The sequence below is a fragment of the Populus alba genome, chromosome 9 (assembly GCF_005239225.2).
Source record: "Populus alba chromosome 9, ASM523922v2, whole genome shotgun sequence".
Lineage (NCBI taxonomy): Eukaryota > Viridiplantae > Streptophyta > Magnoliopsida > Malpighiales > Salicaceae > Populus > Populus alba.
The window spans coordinates 9,265,987-9,291,666 of record NC_133292.1 but is presented as its reverse complement, the minus strand read 5'-3'; the positions used below and the strand labels follow the sequence as shown (position 1 = coordinate 9,291,666).

General features: G+C 34.6%; 5 protein-coding genes across 5 annotated transcripts; all 5 read right to left on the bottom strand.

Moving 5' to 3' along the window:
* Nucleotides 1–94: 94 nt before the first annotated feature.
* On the bottom strand, nt 95–2,449 carry LOC118058702 (xanthotoxin 5-hydroxylase CYP82C4). Its single transcript, XM_035071433.2, has 2 exons — nt 1,315–2,449; nt 95–899 (listed from the first exon to the last, which is right to left on the bottom strand). The coding sequence occupies exons 1-2, from the start codon at nt 2,260–2,262 to the stop codon at nt 273–275; spliced, it is 1,575 nt and encodes a 524-aa protein (XP_034927324.1). The 5' UTR covers nt 2,263–2,449; the 3' UTR covers nt 95–272.
* A 2,660-nt stretch (nt 2,450–5,109) lies between these two features.
* On the bottom strand, nt 5,110–6,267 carry LOC118058705 (uncharacterized). Its single transcript, XM_035071436.2, has 2 exons — nt 6,115–6,267; nt 5,110–5,971 (listed from the first exon to the last, which is right to left on the bottom strand). The coding sequence occupies exon 2, from the start codon at nt 5,958–5,960 to the stop codon at nt 5,592–5,594; it is 369 nt and encodes a 122-aa protein (XP_034927327.1). The 5' UTR covers nt 5,961–5,971; nt 6,115–6,267; the 3' UTR covers nt 5,110–5,591.
* A 1,341-nt stretch (nt 6,268–7,608) lies between these two features.
* Nucleotides 7,609–10,005, bottom strand: LOC118058704 (xanthotoxin 5-hydroxylase CYP82C4). Its single transcript, XM_035071434.2, has 2 exons — nt 8,810–10,005; nt 7,609–8,392 (listed from the first exon to the last, which is right to left on the bottom strand). The coding sequence occupies exons 1-2, from the start codon at nt 9,755–9,757 to the stop codon at nt 7,766–7,768; spliced, it is 1,575 nt and encodes a 524-aa protein (XP_034927325.1). The 5' UTR covers nt 9,758–10,005; the 3' UTR covers nt 7,609–7,765.
* A 5,695-nt stretch (nt 10,006–15,700) lies between these two features.
* Nucleotides 15,701–19,491, bottom strand: LOC118058701 (B3 domain-containing transcription factor VRN1). Its single transcript, XM_035071432.2, has 4 exons — nt 19,157–19,491; nt 16,692–17,307; nt 16,400–16,599; nt 15,701–16,298 (listed from the first exon to the last, which is right to left on the bottom strand). The coding sequence occupies exons 1-4, from the start codon at nt 19,214–19,216 to the stop codon at nt 16,029–16,031; spliced, it is 1,146 nt and encodes a 381-aa protein (XP_034927323.1). The 5' UTR covers nt 19,217–19,491; the 3' UTR covers nt 15,701–16,028.
* A 1,843-nt stretch (nt 19,492–21,334) lies between these two features.
* On the bottom strand, nt 21,335–24,909 carry LOC118058700 (uncharacterized). Its single transcript, XM_035071431.2, has 5 exons — nt 24,434–24,909; nt 23,631–23,867; nt 23,052–23,135; nt 22,587–22,716; nt 21,335–22,265 (listed from the first exon to the last, which is right to left on the bottom strand). The coding sequence occupies exons 1-5, from the start codon at nt 24,760–24,762 to the stop codon at nt 21,873–21,875; spliced, it is 1,173 nt and encodes a 390-aa protein (XP_034927322.1). The 5' UTR covers nt 24,763–24,909; the 3' UTR covers nt 21,335–21,872.
* Between the last annotated feature and the right edge of the window lie 771 nt (nt 24,910–25,680).

Sequence of the window (25,680 nt, the reverse complement as noted above, 5' to 3'; positions counted from 1 at the left end):
ATACTATCAATTGAATGGATGCATGTTGATGCATATAAATTGAGCTAATTAACTTGAGCATATTATGCCCCCAAAGATCTTCATCTGCTTAACATTCGGAAGACTCGAGCTAATCTTTGGATTTGATGAATCCAGCAATAAATACCACTTAAATTTTGCCTAATTCAAGCTTCTAAGTTGTACCATTGAAAATCATACAACTTAATAGCAGAAATGGTAAATACATATTTTTATAAAGGATTGCACAATGATCTCCTCCTTGTGCTTGCTGCTTAGAATTCGTAAGCGATGGAAGGTAACCTCGGCCTGAGGACAACCTCCAATGGTGTTGCTTTGGGGACTGTCAATCCAGGGCTTTCAGTCATATCGACTGGAGTATCGGAGACTGTCCTCAATTCAAACCCATGAAGAAGCCGAGCAAGTGTCAGGTGCACAACCTGGACAGCGAATGACACCGCAGGGCACATTCTTCTTCCAGACCCGAATGGTGTGAATTCGAAGTCCTGCCCCCTTACTTCCAAATTGGCATGCTCTTTCAGGAACCTCTCAGGCTGAAATTCCAATGGGTTAGCCCAAATGTTAGGGTCACGATGCAACTTCCAGAGGTTAACCACAAGGCGCGTGCCTGCTGGGATGTGGAAGCCAGCTACAGTGCAATCCTCCATGGCTTCCCTTGGTGCTGAGAGTGGTCCTGGCGGGTGTAGCCTGAATGTTTCCTTGACAATGGCTTGCAAATATACAAGGTTCTTTATGTCTGTCTCGGCCACTTGGCGGTGCTTTCCAACGTGGGTGTCAAGCTCACATTGAGCCTTTTTAAGCATATTTCTGTTGTTTAGTAGCAAAGCTAGTGCCCATATCAGAGCTATCGTTGTTGTGTCACTGCCTCCCGATAGAAGGCTCTGCCATAGAGATTACTTGATACTGTGAGATGATGGAGTAAAAAACTGATTTATATACACATATACGAAATTTATTCCTTTAATTTATTAGGATTTATATGACCCTTAGAGATTTCTATGTCTGCTATAGTACAATTTCTTTTTTTGACAAGTACTATAATGCAAAATGCAAAAATCGAACATAAGCACTGGATGTTTTGCCTAGCTATATGCAGTATTGCAGAAAATGAAAGACAGAGCAAGGGCCTCGAGTTAGAGACTTTCATGAAAACTTAAATCAAATACAGATCATCATTTACCCAAATTCCTTTCAGACATGTGAAAAAAGCAAGTTTGGCCCCAGTTGCTTGAGTAGGTTTCAGCTGCAACAGAAAAGTATAAAACTTTTAATTGCAGAAATTTGCTAGATACTTACCAAGCAACTAGACTTAACGGTTGTGTCAGCTTCATCAACAGAAACGTTACTATCATCCATGATAGAAAGCATTACATGGATGAAATCTTTCTCCTCATCGCTGATGCTTCTGTTGAGCCTGATTCTTCGATGCTCATCCACCCAGCTCCCAAGCACGCAATCTAACTCCCTTGCCGTTCTTTTCATTTTTCCTGTATATCCCTTCACCAAATCCAGCCAACTAAACAATGGAACAGCATCTGAAGCCAAATTTAACCCCACTAGATAGAAGAAATTTCCTAAAGCCTCTTGACACCTCTTTGCCTCTTGGTTGCCTTTTGCATCGGCACTAAAGTATCGCTTCCCGGAAATCATTCTAACTATTATGTTCATTGCCATGTCCGATAATCTTTGCTTCATTTCCACGACAACTTGCCCTCCATTCCTTGACGATTTCTCATAAAAATCTTTCATGAGCAAACTGGTTTCGGAGTTCCTGACATGCTTGAGCAACTCAAGCCTATGATTGGAGAGGAGTTCAACCATGACTAACTTCCTGATATCACGCCAATATCGCCCATACGGTGCAAAGCCGAACATGGTTTGGTTATAGCCCATGATCTTTAATGCTAAGGATTTCGGACGCGTGGAAAAGACCCTATCATTTGCAGTGAAACATTCTTTCACAATTTCCCTATCGCTCACCACAATTGTTGGATGAATTCCAAGGCGGATAGAGAAGATTGACCCGTACTCATCCGCCATGCCCCCTAGTGTTTTATGCAGCAGCTGGTTTCTTCCTCCAAGAAGATGTAGGTGGCCAATAACAGGCCATGACCCTGCTACCTCTGGAGGCATCTTGCCATTTTTCTTGTTTCCTTTGGCACATATTGTGGCCAAGATAATAGAAATTATTGCAAGAAGAAGGGCAAACAAGGAGAATTCTCGTAGCTCAGTCAAGGTTTTCATGGTTTAGTTCGTAATGAAGATTGGTGATTTGTCAATATTTTTTCCAGATGATTCTGAAAGAAACTTCCGAATTTAGACAAATGAAATGATTTTTTATGGCTCACATCTTATTTTTGTTCACATATTGACAGCGCATTTATGCGAAGTGAATCAGTCTAGCTGATGGTTACTGATGGGGGGATTTTCTTGTCTGGTTTGGCACGTCTATCTTATTCAACTAGTCTTCTCTGTAACCAAAAAAAAAAAAAAGAGAAAATTACCATCACCAAGTTTGGCAAAAAACGACAATATATATACAGTAAATGATCTCTCCATGCAAATGCTTTTCTTGATCATTATACTAATTTATTCACGAAAAAACGACAGGATACCAAACAATCAGACTTTTTTCAGCACAAGCTCAGCTTTTTCCAGAATAGGACAGGCATGATCCACCTGTGAGACTTGAGTTAAATTGTGGCCACCCCACGGCAAAGTGCCTTTGGGGGCCATCAATCTCGTGACATTGATACCATGAGTACAGAATTTCCATGAGGTGGGTGATCATAAAAAATATACAGTAAAAGTCACCTACACAAATCCAGTATCTTAGTGTTTTTTAATTTTTTTAATCTGTTTTTCTAAATTTTTTAAACTGTTTTTTATTTCTAAAAAAATATCAAATTAATATTTATTTAAATACTCTTCGATGAATTTAATGATTCCCTAGCAATAGAACATCTCTCTTTACATATATTTTTTTTAATGTTTTTTTAGGCTCAAACTCATTTTCTGTAATTTCTTAGAATAGCTTGACAAATTCCTTAGTTTCCATAATTGAAGTGTCTCCTCTGCATTTGCAGCATCACCTAGTTACTCTTTTTTTGTAGTACAAATACAATTACTTCATTGGAGCAGGAGAGATTTATGTTCTGTTATCAAATTTCACTAACAAGATTTGATGGATGCCCAGAACTTGTTTTTCTGAAGGGGATTTGTGTTGATCTATGTGTTTATAACTTAAATATCTTTTTCATTCTTAAAATTGCTTGATCATGTTATCTTTTTAGGTGGATTTCTAAATAGATCTTGAAATGGTTATATCATGTTCTTCACGTGGAAATTATCTATTGAGTTGGAACCGTTTACGCAAAAGATTAGTAAAATAATCATTACCTTGAGATTTTATTAAAGAAAAATGGATAAATCATGGTTGAAAAAGAAATATAAGCGGAGGGAATATGATTGAAAGAGAGAATTTGTAGAGAATAAAATTGAAAGAGATGTAAATCTTCAATAGAAAATGTCTTTTTTATATAAAAATTTAAATTAAAGGATACAACATATAGTAGTCTAATAAAATGGTGAAAAAAAAATTTAACGGCAAAAAATTATTTAACGGGAAAAAAAACAATGCATTGTCCATGTCTTTCTCTGTCCCTTCAACAGAACATCATCAAAATCAAAACTCCACGTTTTTTTCACTTTAATTAGATCACATTCCCAATCACCACATGCCCCCGTCGTCTCGCCCACAGCTCCTCCGCTGTCGGAAAGCAAACGTCCATCATCAAAATTAAATCCATTGAAATAAGTATTCCGTAAAAAGTGCTGAAAAAAAGAAAAAGAAGAAAGAGGCAAGTGTCTTGATGGATGAGAAAAAAGTTCCAGCGATTGGAAATATGATTTGACATGAGTGGCTCCACCATAGTACTTTCAAGTTTCTTACTTTCCTTTTCTCCGGGTGCTGTAACTTCAACTTGGTGTAGTGGAGGCTGGAGCTGGACTCGAATACGAAAGCACCGTCTTCCAGATCTCCACCGCAAAAGGAGGGTAATATACCTGGAATCTTTTTTACTTTGTCATCGTTCAATTTAATGAGGCCAATGAGAACCAATTATTGAACAAGTGGAGACATCTTATTTGCTACGCTTGTATGTTGGAGGACACGTCACTATCCACTACATGCAGATTGGTTAATCGTGTGGCCTTCACAACCTTGAAGAGACAATATGAAAAAGCAAATTTAAGGCATCACAAAACATACTTTAATTCTTATGTATTTGTTTAACCGATATAAGAAGATGTGGCTGTTAGAAGATTTTGTTGCGATAGCAATTACTAGGGTACATGGATGACCGTTGGGCGAGATGTAATAAATTAATTACATGAGCGGTAAACTAAAACTGAGTATAGGTAGTTATTTTTTGTTCGGTTTGATTTTTATTAAAAAAATAATTAAATTATTTTTTTTTTAAAATCAAAACCGGTTTAAACCTACAAGTTTCTGTTTGATTTTTTAGGATAAAAACCGGTTCAAACCAATTTAATTTGATTTTCTTGGTTTTGGCTTAGTTTTATCGATTTTAGCTTTTTTTTTCTTAATTTTTTTGGTTTAGGTTTAGTTCGGTTTTTTTTATTTTTTACTTATAAAATTAAAATCAAACAGGTTGATTTCTTTAAAATTTTAATTAGTTTTTTTTTTATAGTTTGAATTTTTAATTTTATTGATTCTTTGATTTTTGTTTTGCTGTGTGTGAGTGTGTGTCAACAAGGGAGGGAGGGGGACATGCACATTTATTGCGGGAGACAAGTGGGCCTCAGGAATGGCGTGTCTCGGGACTTGGGTTTGGACTATGTATCGATCGAATCTCTTCGACGTTTGTACAGTTGTGTTGTTGTGAAGGGTACATGTAATTTTTGACCCCTCCTAATTTCTCATCTGAGGAGGCATCATCGATCGAAGGAAAAGGAAAAGAAAAATAAATTTAAATTTCAAAAAAATATCATACGTATTATTATTATAAAAATGTATCATGTGTCCAAATTAAACTAATTATAGTTTACTGAATTCTTGATTCAAGAACATAAACAAATCATAAGTATATTATAGAAGGATATAATAATTTCTTCTTACAAATGTATAATAAACTAAATCAATATAATATAGAAACATTGCTGAACTCTAATCCTAGCTTAAAGATATACGAATTCATCATCTCCAGCACCGTTTATCTCAGAACCTACATCAAATTTATCATGTCCAATCAGTACCATAAGCCTTCGTTATCTCCCCACAACTCCTCTCACTGTCGACAAGCAACCCTTCATCATCATCATCTCTCTCAAAAACCAGTCAATTGCTCATGATTTGAAGAGTGTTACAACACTCATTATATATATGTTTCCTATTTAAAACCACTTGTTATCGTGAAACTCAGTTTGCTGGTTTGGTTTAGACATCCAAGAAATATCCTTAATTAACAAAGAAGTTAAGGTACAAACAATATCCTTGATTAACAAAAGAACAACCAACCAAGAAACTGGCTATATATAGTGGCTAAAATGTCTCATTCAGTCTCCTCCACAAAAGCTTCGACTCGAAGAAGAGCAAATCCCACTGCAACTCCAACAAGAACAAGCCCATTCATGATTGCTGCTATCCTGAATATCTCACCAACATCACTGCAGGTTGAAGAGAGTGCACCCCCTCTCCTGCCTTTACCCTTTGATGGAGCTCTCAATGAGCTCACCACCTTTGCAAAGGACTGCTCGGTGCATACCGGCTGGCCTAATGAACTCACATTGTTGTGAGCTTTTAGCCCACCAAAAGAATCCAGTCCTGTTATGTAGTTCACTTTGATTTGCTTCCTCTCAGGACTGCTAACTGTGGCAGCAGCAAGTGTTGCTGGAGAAAGCGTTGCTGAGGCTGTTGCCATTGACCCAGAACCTGCAATATATATGATGAGAAAAACAGGAACACAATCACCCCTTGTACGCACCAAAAACAGAACTTACAAGTTACTACTAATTACTATCTAATTTAATGAAATAAGCGTCGTATGCCTAACAGAGGAATATGCATGTAGTTACCTTTTTTGTCGGAGGTGTTTGTCGGGTTAGAAATATTACAAATATGATTGGAAAGGAAGGAAATGGAAACTTAACTTTGTATGGAAAAGAACGAGAGAGGATGGATAAGGAAACAATGAGCACCTCTAAATGCCAGCCAGGAAAATAAAATTGAATCATTTTACAATTCAATTCAATAAATCAAAAGATCCAGGCCCAGGCCCAGTTTAAAGTAGACCAAAAACGAGACCCACCAAGCCCAAATAAGATCCCAAGAAAGAGACTTTCTTCGGGCTGAAACATCAACCGTATTCTGATAAGCCCCTAAATATACTTCAATAAGCACCCTCTACAAAAGCTCTCGGTGCAACCTTCTTCCCCAACCTCATCAGCTCAAACACGCAAACATTTCCTCCCACCAAATTGTTGTCCGCCGTCCCTTTATCAAATTCTACCCTCCGCCTTTTCTCCATTTTGTTTGACTCTTTTCCGTCATAAATCTGAAGTCTGAAGCATTCAGAATCTTCTTGCGGACGGACACCTGTTAGCGGATGTACTGCATAAATCAGCAAGAATTGCAATAATTAGAACTTAACAAACACCTCCAAGATTGCATTTTTGCAAAGGCTCGCCAAAACAACACTGTGCATGCTTATTAAAAGAGCTGTAAGTACACATTGAAAATAATAAAATTATCTACTACATTTTCGTAAAGGCTCACCAGTAGATCATGCTTCCTATATATGTTCCTGCAAGATAGTCATGAATGAAGGATTTTTTGGGCTGGACATCCATGCTATGCTGGCTTTACGCGCTGCATTCGTAGTTCCTTATGACGCCTTTGCTAATGTGGGAAGATTTTTTAAAACTAGTGATGATTTCCGATTCTTCCTGATCTGCACATAATAGATTCATAAATTAAGCACCATCATGGATGTATACCCAAAGAGCTCACGAACTTATTCTGATGAAGTTCCTTTCTTTAATGAGAGTTTTTTGAAAAAAAAAAGATTTATTATGTGGTTATCAAAATTGAAAGCTTACATTCAAATTGAAGAAAAATCATTGTTATCATAAGACAGGTTTCGTAAGGTGCAAAGTTACTTATGATGTTGAAGATTGGTGATAAGATGTTCTAGAAAATAGAGTTCGTGATGGTATGCCTATAATTCCATCATAATAAGCTATGAAAACATTGTTAATTTTTAATTATATAAAATGATAACAAAGAGATTCTATAATGAGCATATTATTATTATTATTACTATCTTTCTGTTCATGAAGATTCACTATCGTCAATATTTATTGCTCTGCTACTCCCTTTGATTCAATTATGGCCACAAGGGACAAGGGAGCTAAGTCTAACTGATGGTGACTAGATGCAAACAATTTTCTTGTCTGCTTTTGCCAAATTCAGCTTTCTGCTAGTCCTTCTGTCCAAATTTGTTTCCACTGAAATTTTTAAGTTCGAAAAAAAACGCACCAGATGATATAGTTGATAAAAATAGACAATAGTAAATTAAAAACCACGAAATAAAAACTTGACTATAAGATCAGTTCAACAGTTATTGCAATACATTGGCAATAAAAAACACTTCCTGCCTTTATTCTACCTTTTTTTTACATATTTTAATAAAGGATTGCACAATGATCTCCTCCTTGAGCTTGCTGCTTAGAATTCGTAAGCGATGGAAGGTAACCTTGGCCTGAGGACAACCTCCAATGGTGTTGCTTTGGGGACTGTCAATCCAGGGCTTTCAGTCATATCGACTGGAGTATCCGAGACTGTCCTCAATTCAAACCCATGAAGTAGCCGAGCAAGTGTCAGGTGCACAACCTGGACAGCGAATGACACCGCAGGGCACCTTCTTCTTCCAGACCCGAATGGTGTGAATTCGAAGTCCTGCCCCCTTACTTCCAAATTGGCTTTCTCTTTCAGGAACCTCTCAGGCTGAAATTCCAATGGGTTAGCCCAAATGTTAGGGTCACGATGCAACTTCCAGAGGTTAACCACAAGGCGCGTGCCTGCTGGGATGTGGAAGCCAGCTACAGTGCAATCCTCCATGGCTTCCCTTGGTCCTGAGAGTGGTGCTGGGGGGTGTAGTCTGAATGTTTCCTTGACAATGGCTTGCAAATATACAAGGTTCTTTATGTCTGTCTCGGCCACTTGGCGGTGCTTTCCGACGTGGGTGTCAAGCTCGTCTTGAGCTTTTTTAAGCATATTTCTGTTGTTTAGTAGCAAAGCTAGTGCCCATATCAGAGCTATCGTTACTGTGTCACTGCCTCCCAATAGAAGGCTCTGCCATAGAGATTACTTGATACAGTGAGATGGTGGACTAAAAAGCTGATTTATATACACATATACGAAATTTATTCCTTTAATTTATTAGGATTTATATGACCGTTAGAGATTACTATGTCTGCTATATAGTACACTTTCTTTTGTTGACAAATACTATAATGCAAAATGCAAAAATCGAACATAAGCACTGGATGTTTTGCCTAGCTATATGCAGTATTGCAGAAAATGAAAGACAGAGCAAGGGCCTCGAGTTAGAGACTTTCCTGAAAACTTAAATCAAATACAGATCATCATTTACCCAAACTCCTTTCAGACATGTGAAAAAAACAAGTTTTGCCCCAGTTGCCTGAGTAGGTTTCAGCTGCAACAGAAAAGTATAAAACTTTTAATTGCAGAAATTTGCTAGATACTTACCAAGCAACTAGACTTAACGGTTGTGTCAGCTTCATCAACAGAAACGTTACTATCATCCATGATAGAAAGCATTACATGGATGAAATCTTTCTCCTCCTCGCTGATGCTTCTGTTGAGCCTGATTCTTCGATGCTCATCCACCCAGCTCCCAAGCACGCAATCTAACTCCCTTGCCGTTCTTTTCATTTTTCCTGTATATCCCTCCACCAAATCCAGCCAACTAAACAATGGAACAGCATCTGAAGCCAAATTTAACCCCACTAGATAGAAGAAATGTCGTAAAGCCTCTTGACACCTCTTTGCCTCTTGATTGCCTTTTGCATCGGCACTAAAGTATCGCTTCCCGGAAATCATTCTAACTATTATGTTCATTGCCATGTCCGATAATCTTTGCTTCATTTCCACGACAACTTGCCCTCCATTCCTTGACGATTTCTCATAAAAATCTTTCATGTGCAAACTGGTTTCGGAGTCCCTGACATGCTTGAGCAACTCAAGCCTATGATTGGAGAGGAGTTCAACCATGACCAACTTCCTGATATCACGCCAATATCGCCCATACGGTGCAAAGCCGAACGTGGTTTGGTTATAAGCCATGATCTTTAATGCTAAGGATTTTGGACGTGTGGAAAAGACCCTATCATTTGCAGTGAAACATTCTTTCACAATTTCCCAATCGCTCACCACAATTGCTGGATGAATTCCAAGGCGGATAGAGAAGATTGACCCGTACTCATCTGCCATGCCCCCTAGTGTTTTATGCAGCAGCTGGTTTCTTCCTCCAAGAAGATGTAGGTGGCCAATAACAGGCCATGACCCTGCTACCTCTGGAGTTGTCTTGCCCTTTTTCTTGTTTCCTTTGGCACATATTGTGGCCAAGACAATAGAAATTATTGCAAGAAGAAGGGCAAACAAGGAGAATTCTCGTAGCTCAGTTAAGGTTTTCATGGTTTAGTCTGTAATGGAGGTTTAGTACTTGGTTGATTTTTTTTTTCAGCTGCTACTGAAAGAAACTTTCGAATTTAGACAAATGAAATAATTTTTTATGGCTCACTTCTCATTTTGATCACCTATTGATAGCTCATTTATGCCAAGCTCATTGATAGCTGATGGTTACTGATGGGGGGATTTTCTAGTCTGGTTTGGCACTTCTATGTTATTCAACTAGTCTTCTCTGTAAAAAAGAAAAAAAAAAGAAGAAGAAAGAAAACCGAAACTTAGCATCACCAAGTTTGGCAAAAATATCCTTTTTAATACCAATAGGTTGTTGGATCAGTGGTTGTTGGGGGCAACTCTCCTTCTTTTGAATTTCAGTTCGAGTTCCAGTGGGAGTGGGACTGGAGAGTTTGTTTCCTTCCTGTTTTTATTGGATCCTTTCTATGCGGTATGTCTGTCACCCCCGCGGTGCTTACCTGTTCACTGGACTTGCAGGATATTCAGTGGGCCGTGAGATTAGTCGTAATGCGCGCAAGCTGACCCGGACACCCACGTTAATAAAAAAAAAATATCCTTCTTAATGTATAACTACTGATTATTACTTCCGTAAACGAGCAACCTTTTCTGAAAAAGAAATGATCTCTCCTTGCAAATGATTTTCTTTATCATGATATACACAGTCACAACTACTAATTATTCACGAAAAAACGACAGCATACCTTGACAAATTTTCTAATGTATTTACATATATTTTTTAATGTTTTTGAAGGCTCAAACTCATTTTCTGTAATTTCCTAGAATATCTTGACAAATTCCTTAATAGCATTTTTGACATTTTCCATAATTCAAGTATCTCCTCTCCATGAAATTTTGATCTAAAATTAAAACACATTGAAATTCATTACTTAAGAATATTGATAAATTAAATGAATTTAAATATGAGTTTTATATTAATAATATCTTGCCTTTTTAGTTGAAATCACTTTGATTTTAATTCTTGATTTGGGTATTTTGGCAAACAAAACTTATTCAATGCTAGTTGAATAATTTACCAACAACACTTTAGAGAACTTGATGGAAGATTGAATATATATATATATATATATATATATATATATATATATATATATATATATATATTGTGATTAACGTGGGTGTCTAGGTTATTTTGATTAATCTCACGAGTACTGAAGTTAACAACTATGTAAGCCTGCAGTCGTTCTAAAATTTATGAAACTCGAACTAGTAATCTTTAGAGAGCAAACCTAGAACATGACCATTTGAATTATACCCCTCAAAGTTAATTTTTATTATTATTATTTTCATTATAGTTGTCATGAATTCTTTTATAATAAATCTCATCTTTTTTCTTTTTTATCATTTCCATGTATTAAATCCATGCTAGTGTTAACCCATGTGTTTATAAGTTAAACATCTTTTGATCACTTTTATCTTTTTAGGTGGATTTCTAAATAGATCTTGAGAAGTCATAACGGATTTATTGAAGTATTATGAAATGGTTATATCATATTCTTCATGTGGAAATTATTTATTGAGTTGGAACCTTTTATGCATAAGATTAGTAAAGTAATCATTACCTTAAGATTTTATTAAAAACAATTGGATAAATTATGGTTGAAAAAGAAATATAAGTTGAGGGAATATGATTCAGAGAGAGAATTTGCAGATAATAAAATTGAAAGAGACGTAAATCTTCAATATATAGAAAATGTCTTTTTAGTCAAAAAAACGAATCTTACCATCACATCAAGATTGGAAAAAAATCCTTTTGGATGCACAACTAATTTTACGTTACTTTCATAAACAGACAACCTTTCTTAAAAGAAAATGAGCTGCCACTTACTCGTTATTTTTTAAGACAAAGACTGGATACTTATCTATAAATAGATAATATATTCAAGCTTTAAGATGTACATCATAATAATAATTAAAAACAAACAAACATAAAAAAAAGAGAATAAGAGATGAAAAGTAATCTCATAAAAGATATTTGTGAAAGAATAATTAAGATATTTTCTTCTAGTAATAAAAAATTTCAGTTTTTTTTCTATTAAAAAAAAATATTGTAATTCTTATATTATTTAATAAAATTCTTCTATATTTACCTATAAACATAGTTAAATTGGATAAACCATAAAAAAATTGTATGTCATTTTTTATTTTAACATATTTTTTATTTTTTATTTTGTCTGGTTTATATACTGATATCCTAACAAATATCTAGGATTTTCTTGATCATAATACACTGTCACACTACTGTTATTCACGAAAAAATAAAAGGATACCAAAACTATTTGCACTTAAGGTCTTGGCTCAGCGGTTGAAGGGACTTGTTTCTTTTCTCTACATTCTGGGTTCAAACCTCACCGTGCATGCCTGTCACCCCCGCGGTGCCTTACATGTTCACTAGGTTTGCAGGATGTACAATGAACCGTGGGATTAGTCGTGGTGCGCGCAAGCTAGCCCGGACACCCACGTAAATCAAAAAAAAAAAAAAAGACAGGGATATACTTTTCTCTCCTTGTATCACTGAAGTGTTTTTACGATGTTATAATTTGAGTTGTTAATTTAATAAATTAATTCGTATTAACTTAATATATTATTATATTAATATTTAAAAATAATATTATACAATATAAATCATATTTTAAATTCGTAATTAATTTTTTTTATTAAAAAACATGTTAGAAAACCGGATTTTTTTACAACCATCTTGGTGAATGTGCCCTTCCTTGTACATGTCAAGTCAAATGTCTTTTCTTTTACAAAATCACAACTAAATTACATTGGACAGCCAACAAAGCACCAGTTCCATAGCTAAGCTTAACAAGATTTGAAGATTCTCCAGGGAATTTATATATACATCAAATCTTGCTGATTCCTCAGCAGCCACATTTTCTATCATTTTCCTTCCTCCAGGATGTGTCTCCTTCCTTCAAATCATTTTCCTTGTGAAATCTATTCCATCCCTTCGACAGCTTCCGTTCACATTTACTGACTCGCAAAGGCCACTCTCTTCCATCAGAAACTTGGAGTTTAATACGCTCAGAAATTAACTTGATTCAGATATTTTTCAGCAAATCCAAGCGCCACATACTGCACATAACGAAAAACAATTCAAACTCAATTCGAAAAGTTTCAACTCCCATAAGGGCAGAAAATCATCAAGCAAAATTTGTAAAAAGAAAAAAAAAAGATGATAGAAAAAGTCATTAGCAAAGTTGGATTCTAACTGAAAAACCATAACTCCTGCAATTTTCACGAGAACCAAACAAATTTCTAAATTTTAAGAAACTTGACCGATTCTTGTACAGTAATCTTGTCTGAGCTAAGGAGAATCTTCACTCCTCCCCAAACAGTAGTAGAATAGTAATAGAACAACTTTCCTTTTCCTTTTCTCTGTAACCAAACAATGAAAGAGCAAGAAAGAACAGACTGCAAAAGTTTCAAGCAAAAGTGTACCAGCTTTGTCTTGGAGAATGGAAGCAACCATTAACTTGTAAAACATGCAATATCTTCTTGCCGGAGAGTTAGAACCGTCTGGCCCTACTCCTGCTTGTGACATTTTTTTCAGTTAGCTTGTAGCTATCTGATGATCATGACAAAACTGTAAGTTTTACAATTACAGGAGAATTAGTACATCTCTAAGCAATGTACTAAGAAAAAAGATTTTCGGTGGCAAGTGCCGACCATGGTGTATGAACCACTGGATGATTAAGATCAACGGTTAATGATTACATCAGACTTCTTGATTTGGATCGATTTGGTAGTCCTTCGTTAATAGTGATGAATCAAAATGGTTGCAAATTTACCGTGCAATGGTAAGAATGTCAGCATATAATCACTCTTGTATTCTTGAGGTTTTAACCACTAGTTCACTAGGATTTTACCACCTTTGACCACTTTATTGACCCCCTCACCCATTTTCCTGTCTTTAAAGTTGGCCTCGTTCTGTATCTCAGTAATTACTTAGAGCTTCAATAATACTAATTCTATCATCAATTCTTTACGAAATCATTGTCTCTCTTAAGAAAATTATTTTTTAAATTAATGAATTCTATGAATGAATCCTACAAAATTAATGGTGGGGATGTTTCCAATATTGAATTCGGAGGGAATCTTTTCGTAAATTTATCTTTACGTAGACTCAGTGGCGGAGCCACATGGGGACAAAAGGGGGCAATTGCCTCCTTAACTTTTTTTTTTTTTAATATTAATATATTAGTTTAGGAAATTTACTGCAGGGAAGGAAAAAGAAAACCTGTCATTGTTTATAATTATAGACTTATAATATAATATAATATATATATATATATATATAAACAGCTCTTTGCACAATTTTTTTTTTTTTCCTTTTGTTTCCATATTAAATTGATGGTATTGGGTCTACCGGCTTTAAAATATAAAATACCTAGCTATCAAAGAGTATTTTTTGTTCCTTGCTTTTGCCGCGTTGTTCTTTTCATAAGTTGCTCTGCAGCTTTGTTCTTTTCATGAGCTGTTGATCTTTACCTCTCTTGTGTGCAAATTTCTCATCAAGTGTAGGTAAGTAATTAATCTTTTTGCCTTTTGCTTTATATTTTAGGTAAATTTTCTTTATTTATTTCATTGTTTAATTTTAATTTTATCCTTTTATAATTAGTTATTAAAAATATTAGGGTTTATGATAATTTATGGGTTTTGATATAAATATGTTCAAAATAAATATTTAAATCTACTAATTTAATCAATTATATAGTGGAGAGAGTTTTTTCTGCTATTCATATTGTCAAGAGTAGATTGCGGAATAGGATGGAAGATAAGTGGATGAATGATAGTTTGGTTGTATATATTGAGAAAAATATCTTTAATAAGATTGATAATGAATCTATTACGAAGCGATTTTAAAATATGAAAACTCGAAGAGAACAATTATAATGTAAGTTTTTTCATTTTAAAAGTATTTTTAAATTAATTTTATTTGATATGAATTAGTATATATATTTTGAATTGATTTCTAATGCATATCTATATAATTTAGTATTTATTAATAATTTGTCCCCTCATTAAAAAATCTCTAGCTCCGCCACTGCGTAGACTTAACAGTAAGTGTCATCGCAGCTTAAACGGGAGTATGCAACAGTTTTTCTTTTTTACTGTGTCCTTGAAACTGGACAGAGATTTATAAGCGAAATGGCCAAGGAATTTTTACACATCGCTAAAAAATGGAAGAGCAAAATGTTTGACAAATTCTTCGATCGTAACAGAGGGCTAGTAGGTTCATGTGAAGTGGTATAATACAGTTGTATTGTACACTATTTAAAGTGTTTGATTAATTAATATTTATTACGATTTTGCCTCAAAATTCTTTCTTAAAATCTTGTTCGTGGTTCTTTTTTAAAGCATTATTTAAAAACATATATAATTTATAATTTTTCTTAAATCCCTCTAAATATGTGTTTAAGATTGTGGTGTGTGATGCTTTTCAAAATAATATTTTATTTAAAAATATCTAAAATAATTTTTTTAAATTTTGATATTAATACATCATAAAATACTAAAAATACATCAATCTAATATTTTTTTAAACCAAAAACATTTTAAAAAAAAAAACACTCAAAAACAAATCCTCTTAAACACACCCTCAAGATCCCGTGTCAAAGCATGGTCCAAATGATCATGCCGATCACAGGTAACATACGTTTGCAAATTTGGCTCTCGTGCATAGATGCTTCACAGGTATTTCACACAAAAGAAGAAGCATAATGATGTTGGGCAGATAGTTGACAGATACCACCATGGTTCACCAGACGAATTTGATACCTAATTAACATTTGTATGGAAAATTTTCTGCCATAGTTTACACCATGGGGAGATGAGCTGAACACTTCGAGTTAACTTCCAGATCATATTATGATGCCAAACTCTCTCCTGCCACGCAATGAAAATGCAAACTCCCAACAAACAAGCAACCAGTAGATGAATACAAGGCAGTGAATGATACTGCAAACCTGACAAGAAATTAGGCCTCAGATCTGTTCTTCTGGTCCATTGATGCCAACTGCATTGGACAATATATTTACAGGCCTACTAAAGCCACAAAATTTTCTGTTCAAGCACCTAAACAGTTGAAAGTTCTACAAATTTGCTTTGACATCAAACATACCACAAACCACAGCTACACATCACCCAAAAGACAAGGAGTTACTTAATAAAGTTTACCAATCCAGAAATGACCAACCATCATATGTCTATCTAACTTCATGCAGATGACATCTTCTTGTTAAGGATGATTCATAAGTCCACCATCTTCAAGAACACGGAATAATGTAACTTTCAGCACCACATCCCTGGATTTTAGCATCTCGAAGACACATACATCACCTTCCCCTAAGTTATTCTCCAATGTGAATTCATACCATCCCTGACTAAATTTAGCTCTGCCTCCCCTGTAAAGGCATCGAACAGGCCACTGTTTCCCATCAGGTAACTGAAGTATTATGAACCCAGAAACTCCATTTAGATTCTTCTCGGCAAAGCCAGATGGCAAATACTGCACGAAAAAAAAAAAAAAAAAGGAATTGCTTCTTTATGCAAAGCAAAGTACACTGTGAATTGCAAAATGAGCATAGCAGATCATAGTTAATAACTCACCATAATGCAACCCCTGTATAAGTACGATGGTCGCAGGACAACCCTACAGTAAGGATTATCAGGTGCATATGCTTTAGCTGCATTCATTGCTCTTTCTCGTTCTTCAGCAGTGACAGTTCTCTTTCTTGCAGAAGCACTTTCATAAAATCTAAAGCGCATTTCACTATCATCATCATGTGGAGACGACAGCTGCTGCTCATCTGCAGTTTCATGGAGTCACTAACATAAATGAGAGCGTTCAATCCTAATGGCATAGTAAGAAGAAAACAAAACCCAAGTTAAAACAACTCACTAGGATCAGCTTTCAGCCTTTTCCTTCCACGTTTTTTAGGTTTTGGTGTTTCTCCATCTGGACTATAGAGTTTCACTTCATCTTGGGAATTATAGAGCTCATTGTAATGAGCACCTACATTCCGTGCTGATTCATTAGCAACTTGTGAAATGTTAGAACCCTTTGTCAACCGCATAGTATCTTCACCACTCCAGTTTATGCAATTATTAAGTTTTGATCCACTGAACAAATTCTGCAGAGAAGGAGGATTGTAACTTTTGTTAACTATCAGTTGTGGAGGGGGGATGCCCAAGTTTTCAGCATTCTCATCATTGTCCAATTCTTCAAATGCAAGATATCTTTTCCCACTAAGAGAGTTGGAGTGGTAATTTATCTCAGAAGTGGGCAAATTGAATATATGAACATTGAAAATTGCATTCCCTTCATATCTAAAGATCAAAAAGTATCCAACATGGATAGCAAATCGTTCAACAAATTGCTGCCAACCATCGTGAAACCATAATTTGTCATCAGCTTTTATTAATCCTATGCGTGACACATGACCACCAGGAACAATGAGTCTCACAAAACTCGATATGTCATGTCCAAATTTCTTGACAAAATTATCTGGGATCCTCTGCAGAAAACCAAACCAAGTTAGGCTCTGTTTTTCCTAAAAGGTGACTCAAATATTTTGTTCTCATAATTTAGTGTTGCAGATGATGATGATGTGGATAAGCTCAACTAAATAAAAGATTTGCATAAAAAGTCAATGCATAAAGTTGGAACATCCCATTTCCTTATAGTACACAGCATCTCCAAGACAATATACAAAAAAAACCGTCTCTGGGCAAGCAGGCTCAATATCTTAGAACACAAATTCTGTGAGCAAACAGTGAAGAAGATTACCAAGAGAACATATATCTCCAAATACCCAAACATGATGATGTTACATGATAACTACTTTCATGAGCCATGCAAAACCACAAAGCAAAGTATCAACTGCAGACTACAGTTGATTCTTGTGAACTAGTTTTTTTTTGTTTTAATTGAACATGATTGTTATTCTCAACACCGCCACTTGTTTCCATACATGGTATATCCAAATGATCATAAGTATCAGGTATGGAAAGATATACCATTGATTAAATCTAATGCACAATATACAACAGAACTTACAAGCTCAATGTCTAAATATCAAGAAAATAATAGGAAATGAAGTCTAGAAGTTTTAATCTTTGTTCTAGAGGACATTATTAGCGAGCTAAAGAAAGCTTTTCAAATCTCTAGAACAATTAAAAGCAAGGCAGATTCATTAAAAAAAAATCCATGCTTCATTTTTCCAATCATACGAAGCAATGCAAGAATAGTGTGACAATCCAGTACATTAAAACAGATTTTAAAGTCGAATATTATCATGCTTTCTTTAATTTCCAAGAAATCCTGAGAAGATAAACTAAAACCTCTATGTTGTGGTGCAGTGGAATGTTATGTAATGCAAGGAGAAACTGTTACTTGTTTTCTTCTTCATCCCTTGCATTGCATTATCGTAACATATCAGTAGCGGTAAGCTAAAGCTTCTTCTATTTTTGGCTTTCATTAATAGCTGTATCATAATATCTTAAGCTTTTGTTGTAAACAATTGTCAACAAACCACAAACTAACCTAAACAAAATTCTATAAGCTGAACAAGAAAGGATTTCTTTCAAGAATATCTAAGCAAGCATTTCTTTTCTCCGGCATAATTCCAATTCTGATTTTCCACCGAAATCTCGATTCTTTGTTTCTAAAAAAATATTCAATTGATATTTTCCACGTAAAAATTCTTTCTGTACATTAAACAGAGACAGAGGAAAATTGAAATTTAAGACGTTATCATGTTTTCAGTTCTTAGCACTACAAGGCTACCTAAAAAAGGAGAGAGAAAAAAAAGGAAAGGAAGAAAAGGGAGCAGCGTTATTAATTGAGCTAAAAAAAAAAAAAAACTATGAAAGCAAGAGGGTAAAAACCCAAATTCCAGTTGGCCTTCCTTCACTTAGTCCACTCCTAAGAAAAGAACAGTTAGAATTCTTGTTAAAACCAAGAAGAAAAAAACCATAAAAGAAATAAAATCTAAAAAACTTTGACAAGCCCCTTTCTCTCAGGTATCATTCTATTCATTCTCAACCACTAAAAGAAGGTTTGGGTTCTTATCATTTCACAATTAATCTCACAAAGTTTCAAACTTTATGAAAACCAGGAAAAAAAAACACTGCAAAAGAAGCATAGGATAAGCAAGAATCTAAACAGCTATGACAAACCCTTTAACTTAAAATCACTCCATCTAATCTCGTTCCCTACAGCAAGTTTTGGATTGTCATCGATTTAGTTCATATAGTTTCGAACTTTATCAAAACCCCGCATGCAAAACAATCAAAAGACGCAAAAATGCAAGCAAATTAAAAAAAAAACCAGATGGAAGGATAAGGAAAGATTTTTTTTTGTACCAGTCTCTTTTCTCTGATGGTGCTAGAGAGAATTAGCTTCTGAAAAAAAGGTCTAGGCATTTCTCTTTTGGGGATTTCAAGTATTTTAGGACAGATGAAGTGAGGAGTGAGTCAATTTAGATCATACTACACTAATTGAAAGATGAGTTTCTTTGATTTCAGATCTGCTGCTTCTCCACACAACACTAACTGATTGTTATTCAAATAGTGTTTGTCAAAATTAAGATTAAAACCTCAGAAAAATAACACAACTTGACCTAAAAGGTGAACGAGTTATGTGTTTTCTCAGTGACTCACTGTATGGAAGAGGTGTGACTCGGAGGGCTGACCCACATGTTAATTATAGGTTAATTTTTTCCTAGTTGTATTTTTCCTTTTTTGGACCATATGGGCCAATCATTAAAGTGTAGAGATTCTCTACTTTGTACTTTCCTGTACTTGCTTAAATCTCCACCGTCTGATCTTATTTAGAAATCTGTCGATACTTGAAGATCTTGAAAAAAAACCCCAGCTGTTATGAATGACAGACTGCTTAAACCCACTGATCATATCCATAACAAAAAAAAAAAAAAAAAAAAAAAATACTTATTCTAACATTTTTTTTATCAATTTTAAAAATATTTTAAAAATATATTTTTTAAAAAATTAATATAATTTTAGTGTTTTTAAATTATTTTAATACAATAATATCAAAAATAATTTTTTAAAAATAAAAAATATTATTTTAATATATTTTTTTAATAAAAAATACTTTAAAAAACAATTACAGCTATACTTCCAAACAAGCTTTACCTTACCTAACTTAGATTTCATATTAAATAAACAATGTGCCTCGCCATTTAAGTATAAGTGCATAAGTTTTTTTAATGATAATTTTTAATTATTTTTGTGTATTAAGACAAGATTGTGTTGTGATGAGAAATTTACTTAATTAACTAGTTATTTATAAGTTACAAACCAAAACAAATTATTTTCCTAAACAATCACCCTTCGTAATATATTAGTTTTTATTCCATAAAAAACATAATAAATTTAAAAAACAGGAAAAGAAAAGAAAGTTTACACTAACGACTAAACCACCAAGGCCTATCCACCACCACCACCCCCACCTCTTTTGTCCTGGTGGAGGCCCTAAACAACTAATAAAAACAAGGTATTGGCCACCTCGAGGAATCTAACATTTTTTTTTTAATCAACTAATGCATAAATAAAAGGGTATAAAAGCTTAGCAAGTTGGTTCCAGCACAGAAAATTTATTTTCTAGAATGTAGAAGAAGAGTCGTTGTCATATGGGTGAGAAAGAGGTAAGTGACTCAGTTTGGATTTGAAGTTGACTCAGTGTGGAATCAACCACGTAGGGAACTCCTTTATTTCAAGACAAGGTTTCTGTACACGTGTCAATCAAGGGTGAGTAGGGGACCATCAAAGGTACATCACCTTCTTGGCTGTTGCAACTTGCAAGTGTTGGAGAGAGTTCAGCTCTGTTCCTTGCGGGCATGGTGCTGGAGAATAGTTGCCTTGCATTAATTAACCTCGAAGATATTTTGTGCCTGATAATCATTTTTTTTTAAATCTAATTCTCAATTTTGTTTTCCAGCATTCATATAAGATGCCAGTAATTTTATTGATGTTTTATCGAGTCTTTTTACTTTTTATTTATCAAACTTCAATTTTTTTTTCCTTCATTATCATCCTTTTCTATTAGATTTTTTTTTACTTTTTATTTAATAATTGCAATGTAATTATGTAAAATTAATATTTAATAATTCACGAAATAATATTTAAAATCATCAACACGCCGTTTTTGCTATGTTCAAATCAATATGGTCTCAATTGCATGAGAAAGCAACACGAAGTTGACTGGTTTTGCTTTCAATAGAGACTTGATTTTTTATCTCATTAGCTGGTGTCGATGGATTTGACAAATCTAAAGTCGATTTTTACAGATCTTGTGTTTGGTTAATGTCTTAAAATAGAAAAAAAAAAAAAAAAAAAAAAACGTGTTTGTTAGAAAAACAGACAATACATAAAATAAAATTTGAAGTAAATTTATATTTTTTTTCGAAACATTAATGATGAAAAAAACTAGTCTTTTTATCCCAAATGTGTTCGTCTCTTTTCTATCACTATCTCGATACAGTAATAAAAAAAACTACCTTAGATACTCCTACTCGTGTCATACTCCATGGTAACTATCTTGAATCCCACTTTTATGTGAGCGAATGGACAACCCCTCTGAAAGTCTAAGGTGCGATTAATCATATGCAGAACAGTTTCTGAAAGATAACACGCTACAGTAAGGATATGAATTGATTTTCTGCACAGTTTCACTTGCTGGAATTGCCACATAACATGACCTGCTAGTTCATCGGATCCAATTCAGATTCGTTGTCAAGACTTTCAGGGCATCTCAAAGTGAATGATCATTCATTTCCATTAGCACTTTGTAGACCATCACTGGCAGAAGATATACTTGTACAGAATGAGATGCTAATACGCAGTATAGCATCACCATTCCAAATGTTCAACAAAAGGTTACAGATTTGCCAAATCTGTCTACAAAAGCTAGAAAGTTCACAAAAATGTATACATGCTGCTTCCTTTGTATACAAAGCCATAGAAATTTCATCTTCAAAAGGAGTAGTTTCATTCTGCTAGGTCTTCTAGTAGTAACTACACTGGGACAATGCTGATTCCACTTATATTTTGAGACAATCTATATCTTTGAATTGCCAACTTCCTGCACCACAAGGGTTTCGTTCTTTGCCTTCAACTTGTTATCATTATTGACAGTGTTATCACCATCTGCATCCTCATATCCATCACTGCTACCATCAGAGCTGTTCACTTGCTTTTCCTCTTCTTCATAGCCATCAGGATGAGGATTGGGACATTCATTAAGAATGGGGACTTCAATTATGTTTGAAAGGCAGTGCTCATCTGCATTTACAGATTCGTTGCAGGTGACAGGTCGTGATCCTTCATCTGCTGAGGACAGTTCTCCCTCTTCAGAGACCAAACTTTCAGCACCAGAGTCTTCCAAGTGTGTTTGAGCTCGACGTGTTTGAATGAGATAGTGTGCAACTGATTTAAAGCCAAGCCTTGTAACCTGAAAGCAAATCAAAGTAAACCACTGCATCTTGCATTGGCCTCATAGTTCTTCTGTTGCCAAGCACAGAGGTAATAGTCATTGCAGAAGGTTATTGACATCACCATAAACCAAATATCGATGCCAAGCACATGAAATTGTGCACCTGTCTGAGATGGCATTACGTTTTGCAATTATAAAACTAGGAAATTGAACATGCTGAAAAGGTAAGATGCACCTTCAAAAAAATAAAGAACAAAACCTGCACATATCAGGGTTGTGGAGGAACAGTAGCTAAGCAACAAGAATGACTTATATGGACACGAGATTAATGGTATTAACCTTTCGATAGAGATTCCCAGTGGGTGCCCATCCTTTTGCATGCCGGCAAAGACTACAGTTACAAATTCCCCGACAAACAGGGCAAATCCAATTTGGATTTTGGTTGACTTCAATCACATTCTCTCCATATCTGTAAAACATGAAAAAAAAGAAAATTGAATGGTCATCTATGAGCCCAATTCAGGAATTCATACTCATGATATAGAAACACATTAATAATCATATGGATTGCATGTTACAGAACTTGGAAGTGGATGGAAATAAAAGGAAACTTCGATAACCTTAATTCAAGCCAAATCATTTCATCAACAAAATATTTGCGTACACCACAGTATTTTTCTCATACTTTCTTTATTTCTTTGAAGAATAAAATGGGATTTTCAAATATAGTGTTGAGGATATAATGCCTTATTTTTTTAAAAGTGTTAGTATGATCAGCGCAAACTCTCGAATATCAATAAATACCTCATGAATAAGCAATCTCCACAAAACTGTCCCTGGACCAAGTTGCATTTGCTGCAATGGGTATGGAGACCAAGAGTTTTCTGCCTGCAAGAAAGTAGATCATCTCTAAGCAAAATGATGGCATTGCTTCAGTGAACTGAGAGAGGGAGGAGGGGATATATAAGCATCTTCTCAAGCACAGCAACATCCTCGAGTGCTAACAAATTGAATTTCTATTGCATGTTAAGTGGATAAAATTGACAAATTTTATATTCACAATAATGTAACTAAATTGTGTACAGTGAGTTTTAGAGCATTTATCGTATGCCATTCTTTTCTTGGAGTATTGATGAGTTGTGAAAGCTGGGATTCAAATCCCAGTTCTGTCCTCTCTTGCTTTAAAAGCGTAGCAGTGAGCTACAAGCCCGTTGGTTTTCCATGCCCCGTGCATAATCTTTTTTCATCATTTGCCTCGAGCAAACGGTGCAGACAGATGGATGAAAGACATGGAAGTAAAACGATAACAACATGAGGAAAGCATTAAGTTTATACTAAAACTCTGCAGTGTGTACTACTTGAAAAAAGGAAAGAACCAATCACCTGCATTGATGGCATGTTTCTCCCATCTCTGGATCATAGACGCGCCTCCCATCCTTGCCACATCCATCCACATTCAGAGTCCAGGTAGTCTTATGGTCACCCAAAAGATTCTCATCTTCTTCTGTGTATATTTCTGGCTGTGAACCTTCTCGTAATTGAATCTCTACATCCATAGAGGTCTCCTTCTTTCTTGTAGGCCGTATCTCCATGTAATTAATTGGATCCATGATTTTCAACCTTAAAAAAAACACCAGACAAGATAACAACATATTCACAAGCATAAGGTTAGAACAGGGAAGAAACAATCGAGGCCCAAATACTCAGTATTTAGCATAAGGTTAGACACCAGAAGTTTTCATTTTCCTGCCCAATTGAGTTATTTCTTTCCTGACAAACGAAAAACAACAAAAAAAATTCTTTTCACTTAATTGTCTTAAGTCACAAGTTTTTGGGACCTAAGTTTGCTAGAACCGTTTGTTGAGTTCCTCTCTCTTGCTTTCTTTTCTAAAAAGGTTAAAGTTTCCCCTATAATTTGTAGCGGTAACCTTATTTTAAACAAACAAGAGTACAGGACATTCGGAATTCTTTTTCTGCTCATGCCTCAATACCTCCAAATTGCAGACAACCAAAAATTGGAAAATGGGGCCTTCAATTCTGTGAGTTTGAAAATTGGTAATCCCAAATTATATCCAACTCCTCTTCAAAAACACAGATTATAAAAGCAAGGCACGGAAAAACTGCTCTTTCCTTTGCTTAACTATCCCAATAACCAAAAAAAAAATTCATAGAAAAGGTAAATTTACCTGGAGGAGCGTCTTGGGGAAGCAGAGACAGGCAAAGGGGTATGGGGTTTCTTTTCAGAAGAAACAATTCCTGGGGTTTTCTTAGGTCGGCCTAGCTGTGCCTTGAGCTTCAGAGAAAGGTCAAGAAGACCCAACTTCTGCATTCTTTCCTTGTTCTCTTTGATCCTCTGGTCCCTGAACTGCTCATACCCTGACATTTCCCCTGAACTCGCTCCATTTCCCTTCTGTACAATCCTTTCATTGTCACTGTTAACACAATGGCTCACATTCTCACTGGCAATAGTGTTAGTGTTGTTTTGCTTTGTTCTCGTTCTCCTGGTTGACACCATCTTTCTACTTCCCTCCCTCGCTCTCAAGTCTCAATCAATTAAGATTCAAGACTGTCATAATCAATAATGTTAGAAATGAAGGGACTTTCTTTTTAGGGTGGCGGGAACAGGAAAGGCGACGGATCGAATGAGAGAGTGACACGTAACGAGAAGCGAGTTTATGCCATAGAACGTGTTTGTATTAGTTTTTAGAATTTTGATTTGTAAAAGTATGTTTAAAATTTTTTTTATAAATTATAGTTTTTTTTTTTTAATTAAGGTTTTATATTGAGAGTTTCTACTAAGATTCTATTTGTTTTCTAGAAAGGTTTTTTCTGAAAAATATATTTTTAATTTTTTCATGTTTAACTAAATTATAAAAAATTGATTAATAAAATTCATTTTTCATCAAAGAAAAATATAAGTTTTAGATGGAGAGAAATGTTTTTCAATTTAAAAAAGTAAAAAAAAAAAATTCCATGAACCAAAAACTAAAATAGTATAATATTTTATTGTTTTTATATATATATATATATATATATATATATATATATATATATATTACTTTATAATATAATAGTATTAAAAATTAATGAATTACTAATATATTTATGTAAGAAATAATATATTAGGATACATCAATATTCAATAAACAATCTAAAAATATATTAACTTAATATATTAGTGCATGAAATGTATTAAATTAGATAATATTGCTAGAAAATATACTGGAACAACAAATATATTATATTATATATCAATTATACATTTTAAATCATATAAATTATATTATAAAATTAAAATACTATAAAAAATAAAATTATTTTTAATATTCTTCAAATACCAAAAAAATATTTGATAAAATAAAAATCCAGTTATTTTAAAAAAAATTATAACTCAAAATATATTATTTCCCACTTATTTTCTTTGACATGTCTA

Coding starts and splice junctions, on each gene's coding strand:
- LOC118058704 (XM_035071434.2), bottom strand. CDS start 9,757: ATGAAAACCTTAACTGAGCTACGAGAATTCTCCTTGTTTGCCCTTCTT. Junction 8,393..8,809: donor CCGTTAAGTCTAGTTGCTTG/GTAAGTATCTAG, acceptor TCTCTATGGCAG/AGCCTTCTATTGGGAGGCAG.
- LOC118058705 (XM_035071436.2), bottom strand. CDS start 5,960: ATGGCAACAGCCTCAGCAACGCTTTCTCCAGCAACACTTGCTGCTGCC.
- LOC118058702 (XM_035071433.2), bottom strand. CDS start 2,262: ATGAAAACCTTGACTGAGCTACGAGAATTCTCCTTGTTTGCCCTTCTT. Junction 900..1,314: donor CCGTTAAGTCTAGTTGCTTG/GTAAGTATCTAG, acceptor TCTCTATGGCAG/AGCCTTCTATCGGGAGGCAG.
- LOC118058700 (XM_035071431.2), bottom strand. CDS start 24,762: ATGGTGTCAACCAGGAGAACGAGAACAAAGCAAAACAACACTAACACT. Junction 23,868..24,433: donor TCCCCAAGACGCTCCTCCAG/GTAAATTTACCT, acceptor GTTTTTTTTAAG/GTTGAAAATCATGGATCCAA. Junction 22,717..23,051: donor GGAGATTGCTTATTCATGAG/GTATTTATTGAT, acceptor CATGTTTTACAG/ATATGGAGAGAATGTGATTG.
- LOC118058701 (XM_035071432.2), bottom strand. CDS start 19,216: ATGCCTAGACCTTTTTTTCAGAAGCTAATTCTCTCTAGCACCATCAGA. Junction 17,308..19,156: donor CCATCAGAGAAAAGAGACTG/GTACAAAAAAAA, acceptor GGTTTTCTGCAG/AGGATCCCAGATAATTTTGT. Junction 16,299..16,399: donor TATACAGGGGTTGCATTATG/GTGAGTTATTAA, acceptor TTTTTCGTGCAG/TATTTGCCATCTGGCTTTGC.